This window comes from Helianthus annuus, chromosome 6, assembly GCF_002127325.2.
Source record: "Helianthus annuus cultivar XRQ/B chromosome 6, HanXRQr2.0-SUNRISE, whole genome shotgun sequence".
NCBI classification, from domain to species: domain Eukaryota; kingdom Viridiplantae; phylum Streptophyta; class Magnoliopsida; order Asterales; family Asteraceae; genus Helianthus; species Helianthus annuus.
In genome coordinates this window covers 128,192,498-128,198,351 of record NC_035438.2, presented here as the reverse complement: position 1 = coordinate 128,198,351, position 5,854 = coordinate 128,192,498, and the positions used below count along the sequence as shown (strand labels likewise).

The 5,854-nt window shown below is 37.8% G+C and overlaps 1 protein-coding gene across 1 annotated transcript; it reads left to right on the top strand.

Annotated features, from left to right (window-relative positions):
- The first annotated feature begins 3,166 nt into the window (after window positions 1–3,166).
- LOC110888064 (intracellular protein transport protein USO1-like) lies at window positions 3,167–5,023 on the top strand. The gene is made up of 3 exons (XM_022135607.1): window positions 3,167–3,554; window positions 3,640–4,227; window positions 4,344–5,023. The coding sequence occupies exons 1-3, from the start codon at window positions 3,167–3,169 to the stop codon at window positions 5,021–5,023; spliced, it is 1,656 nt and encodes a 551-aa protein (XP_021991299.1).
- The last annotated feature ends 831 nt before the right edge of the window (window positions 5,024–5,854 follow it).

Genomic DNA, 5,854 nt, shown 5'->3' with positions numbered 1-5,854 from the left:
AATTTGGGTTTAGTTAGGCTCAATGCTAATTATGCTAATTAATTACTAAGAAAGCTTCTAATTACGCTAAAGAGCATATCTTAAATTTTAAACCTTATACTGATGTCAAATTTTGGGTACAAGTTTATAATTCAGTAACTAAGAGGTCTACCCTTTTATATTTTTAAGAATCTCATTTTATGGATATTTGGGCATAATAGTCAACATATGGCATTTAACGGAAACTTGCATAATAATTAGACAGCTAGTGAACCAAGCCGTATAATCAAGGGAGGTTATACCAACATGTTACTAGGTCCAAAAGAAGCTCTAAGGCATTCCTATTCTTGGCTAAAACGGGTCAGAACTGAAAGTCAAAGCGTAAGTCAAACTATGTAACTTTCGGTTCCAAACCGGGTCTAATCAGAAAATTGTCGAGTTGAACATGTTGGAACATGTTCTTACATTTATTACCAAGTTATATTGATGATCAAACAGGTTGCATGTACCCTACATTGCTAATTATGCGTTACTTTGGTTTTAAGCATTTTGTTGACTTTTTAAAGTGTACTTTGACTCGACAATTAACATGGTTAGAGTGGGAATCTGATAATACCCTTTTAAGGGTTTGTTACTCACATAATTACCTACTTATAGGTATTTTTAATTCGAGATTTAACTGAGTAATTATGGACTAATCTCGAAGTCAAACCTTAATTACGATGGTTTGACTTTTAGCTAATTAACTAAGCTAAAAGGGATTAAGAATGATTAAGGACACTTACAAAAGTCCTAAGAAGGTTTATGGAGCCTAAGAAAAACTTGATAGCTGTCCAGGAGCTCCAGAAGTGAAGATGCAAATGAATGATCAAATGGTCACAACTCATGCCCCTTATATAGTGCACCAATGAGCTCAAGATCAAGACATGCAAGTCTACAATTGTTGTGTGATCACCCCAGGTGTCCCCATGTGGCTAAATACTGCCTAGCAAGTCCCGTGTTTCGAAAAACAACCATTTAAGTCGGTGCAACAGGCTGAACAGGCAGCTGTCCAAAACCTGCTGCCAGCGACAGCCTTACGGACCGTAAGCTTAAGGCCATGCGGTCCGTAAGCTCCTCTTGCGGACCGTATGCTGAAACAGTTACGGTCCGTAACCGACCTTTGCTGAAATCGCCCAGGTACCCTCCTTACGGACCGTAAGCCATGACCCTTACGGTCCGTAACCGATGGCCAGAAGCCAAAAATGTTACAAACTTCAAAGTATTGACCATGATATTGAGTAGTGTCGGATTCCTCATCCTTTTACTGCAGTGTAGGGTCCACTAACTCAGACCTTGCATGCTTGCATGCCTTCTTACATGCTTTTGGAACCAAATGGGAGATTAAAGTGACGGAAAATCCAAGAAAGTCTTGAACTCTTATATTAGTTGAACAAGATCAATTTAACTACTCCCAACTCCCAGTAGACAAGGATTAAAAATCAGAATTTCTTGTAGTAACATTCCTAACAATCCAAATTCCATATAAAAGATGGAACTTTATTTATTTAGAAACAACCGGTTAATATATAAGATGTTTATCAAATGATTTAAGGCTCTTGGGATTTATAAATTTGGGTCGCTCAGAGGTATTTTAATAACATGTCGCCCTTGGGTCGTTCAGAGGTATTTTTAAATAACATGACGCCCTCTCTTTTAAATCCCACCATACATCTTTTTATCTGATCCGGTTTTCCTGACACGTTTGCCTTTCATGACACGTGTCTTTATTTTATTGGACAGGAATTTCCGAGGTGTTACACGACAAGATTAGGAATATGGATCTGTGTTAAATTTGTGTTGATTTGTCAAATAATTTTTGAGTCTCTTATGTGTTCATATCTGTTCTTGAACAAGATGCCAGCCGATCGGCTAGCCAGCCGATCGGCTAGCCAGCCGATCGGCTAGCCAGCCGATCAGACAGTCATGATAGTAAATGCCTGTGTTGATGATTGTTAGGATAGTTCATGCTTTGAAAATTGTGCCTTCATATGTTATGAAATTTTTGTGATGAAATGTTCAGAAGTATGCTAGCCGATCGGTCAACATTGCTAGCCGATCGAACAGCATTGCTAGCCGATCGGTCAGCATTGCCAGCCGATCGGACAACATCCTTAACATTACATTGATTTCTGTGCAAAATTGCCAACCGATCGGTCAGCATTTGCTAGCCGATCGGACAACATTATTGAAAACTCCATTGTTGTTCAAACAAAGCTTGATAGTTGATCGACCAACATAGCTAGCCGATCGGACAACATTCTATCATACCTTGTTATCTGATCAAAGTGACAGTTCGATCGACCAACATAGCTAGCCGATCGGACAACATTGCCAGCCGATCGAACAACCTTGCTAATCGATCGAACAACATTGTTTATTTGATTCAAGAAGGCATGCTAACCAATCGATCAGTCTCTATTTCTCAAGATGTACTAACCGATCGAACAACAATGTTAATCGATCGGATAAGCCATTCGATCCTCTAGTCCTATCACATAGGGATTTCCAGTGTTAGAAAAATTTTCAAAATTCCTTATGACTCAAGTCCTGTGCAAATGATTAATAATGCATATACTTACAGGGAAGAGGAAAGGATACAGACAAAGGTCACAATGTACATTGCGTGATTGATGCTGACAACACGGTGGGTACGGTGGTTGAAAAGATGGTAAAATTTTTTAGAGAAAGCAGAGTTGCGAAGGCTTTATCTGACAGAACTGCTATTTATGAGTCTCATGTTAGAACTTTCTGCAATACAGCAAGATTTGAAGAATCAGACAAGATGATACACACAGTTTTGAGCAAGAAAGAACAAACTGGAAAAGACATGGATGTAGAATTTGAGTTTGGTGTTGGAGATATTAGGAGAGTTCTTGACTTACAAGATTCTGATGATGATCCAACAATTATGTCTGAATGCCTTGTTAAAGGGTTGTGGTGCAGAATGGGATTTACCGGTCATATTAATGAAAAAAATGCTTAAAAGAAGTTTCTCAAAGGCTTATAGATACTTGATGCACTGCATGGTACATTCATTGTCACACAGAAAAGGGCATATGATGAAGTACCTGATTACATCATGAACTTCGTTACTAGCCTGGTATTGAATAGAAAGTACAATATTTCTCAAGTAATCTTTGAGTACATGAAAGAGAATTGCAAAAATGAAGGAGATAGATATATCATGTACCCAAGGTTCATCATGATGCTGATCAATGATAAGATCAAGGATCTTCCAAAGAACAGAGATGACATCATGGATTTGAGAAACGTAAACAATGATACAATTGCAAGAATCACCAAAGAAAATGATGCAAAATCGAAACAAATGATATGCAAAATCAAAGATACAGAATATGTTGCTCCTGAGAATGAGAAATGGAGACATGAGAATAGTGATTCCGACAATGAAGATGCAAAGATGAGTGAGATGGTTGAGAAGAAGACAAGATGGTGGTGTGTAAGAGATGGAAAAAGGAAGAGAACACCTAGGTCATCCCCTGCAGTTTCTATTCCAAAGGATGGAGATAAGGGTATAGTGAAAGGGGGAGTCTTAAGACAGTAAGAATTTATGCTTATTAAATGTTTCTAACAACTCTGTCAATATTTGTTTTGTAGGGTCTTCTGGAGAACCGCAGCAAAGATTGATAGATGAAACTGTCTTGGAGCCGTCTGTGGTTATTGAGCAAGGAGTTGATCTTTTGAACCAATCATTTGAAAGCTATCTGAAAAGGAATGAGGAAGCAGCAGCTCAAAAGACTCAAGGATCGAGTGTTCAAGTTGAAAATGTTACAGCAGTTGAACCTGAGATTGAGGTTCAGGATAGTTCAAGCGAAGATGATTCTGGAGCTACTCAATCTGAATCTGAATTGGATCCAAAAACTCTTGGAAGAGGGAAAGTTCAGCTGAAGAAAAAGCGTTTGAAGAAAAAGAAAAGATCTGATGAAGATTTGTCTTATGAACCAGATGATTCAAAGATTCAAAGAAAAAAGAGAAAAGTTGTTCAAGCTGGAGTTATTCTCAGGAATGTTAGAGTAAAGAACGCTGGTGTTGTACCTTTAAAAGAAAAAGGAGGAAAGAAAGATAAACATATTCAGAAGTCAAAGGTTCTTGAATCTGAAAAGGCGCAAAGTGTTGAAACACCAAAAGAATCTGAGGTGCAAAGAGTTGAAGAACCAGTAGCAGAAGCTGAGAAAAGAACAGGAGGTGATGATTATGTTGAAATCATACTCCTCGACCTCCTCCACAAGATAAACCAGAATCATCTCAACAAAAAGAAACAGCTTTTGATTTCATGTTTGAAGGGCTTAATACTGCATCAGGGATATTCACTGAAGACATCCCTGAAGATCATTATGACATGTTCAACAATGAAGCTGTCAACGAATTATTACAAAAGGTTAACAAGCTGGAAAAAGAAAAAGCTAAAACAGAAGCAGAGCGTGATATTCTGAAGAAACAAGTTGATAATCCGATGAAAGCTCACGATCAAGTCAGAGCAGTGTTGATAGAACAAGAAGAAACAATTAACAAAATGAGGAATGAAGCTCAGGATAATTCGAAAGTGTTTGAACTTCTGACGGCTGAAATTGCTTCATTGAATGTGAAGATAAAGAATTTGGAAGATGTGAATCAAACTCTCAATCAGCTTCTCAGTGAAATGAGTGAAGCTTCATCAAATGAAATGAATGCAATAAAGTTAGAGATGGAAGCCATGAAGGCAGACAAAGTGGTGAAAGATGAACAACTGCATATGTTATACTCTGTCATGGAGAGTCATTTAAAGATGGATGTTCATGCTGCATTCAATGAAATAGAAGTGAAAAGAGCTGAGGAAAGAAGAATGGAACGAGAAAGACGTCTAGCTGAAGAAGCCACCCAAAAGAACAAAAGTGTGATTGAAGACATTCAAGAAGCTGGTGGATCATCAAGTCAACCTGAAATTGGTGAAGATATTGAAATGGTTGAAGCTGAAGATGTTCAAGAACAAGAAAATATTTAGGAACAAATTGATAGAGACTTCATGATAGTCGGCAAGTCTTCTGAACCTTTTGATGCTGAGAATGTTATTAGAAAAGCGGTTGTTATTCAAAGGAAGAAAAAGGCTAGAGAAGTATTGTTGCTGGAATGGAAAACAGATCAGTTTGTGCTTATTGGTGGTGCCGCTCCAGTGCCTTATAGTGTTCAAGAAGTTGCTCGTCAAATGAAAGTTAAAGAAAGGCGAAGAAAGGCAATGAAAGCTCGTGGAGAAATCGTTGATGATGACTCTGATGTAGAGCTATTTGGAGATGAAGAACAAGATGAAGATAATATGATGATAAAATGGATGACAAGCCTGATGATAATGATGATAAAGATGATAAGGGCGATGATGATAACGATCAAGGTGCTTCCGGGTTATTAATCAGAGATCCAATTGTTCAAGAAAGAGTCGATGAATTAATGAATGATGAGATCAACGAACAAGAGGATGACGTACAAAATGAAGCATCATCATCAGGAAAACAACATGTTGATCGGGTATTCCTTTCAAACCCAACTGTCATTTACTTGAATGTTCAACAAGAAGGTGAGGTTGAAGTTAGAAGATCTAGAGCTGAAATGCTAGAAGAGTTGGGATTAGAAGAAGGAAAGTTTAAATTTGATATTGAGGATGAGATTCCTCAGTCTCCAGCAAAAGATTTCGAGCCCAGATATGCATATGAAGCTGATCATTATGATGATGTGATTGTTGAAGATGCTTCAGATTCTTCTGAAGATGAGATTGGTTTTCATTTGCTGAGATGTTCAAAGACAGAAATGAAGATGAAATTAAGAGGAAAATTATTGAAAA

What these genes read in the sequence shown, in the direction of transcription:
- LOC110888064 (XM_022135607.1), top strand. Translation starts at nt 3,167, where the DNA reads ATGAAAGAGAATTGCAAAAATGAAGGAGATAGATATATCATGTACCCA. An exon ending in TCCAAAGGATGGAGATAAGG is followed by an intron (nt 3,555 to 3,639) that starts GTATAGTGAAAG and finishes TTTGTTTTGTAG; the next exon opens with GGTCTTCTGGAGAACCGCAG. An exon ending in AGCTGAGAAAAGAACAGGAG is followed by an intron (nt 4,228 to 4,343) that starts GTGATGATTATG and finishes ATACTGCATCAG; the next exon opens with GGATATTCACTGAAGACATC.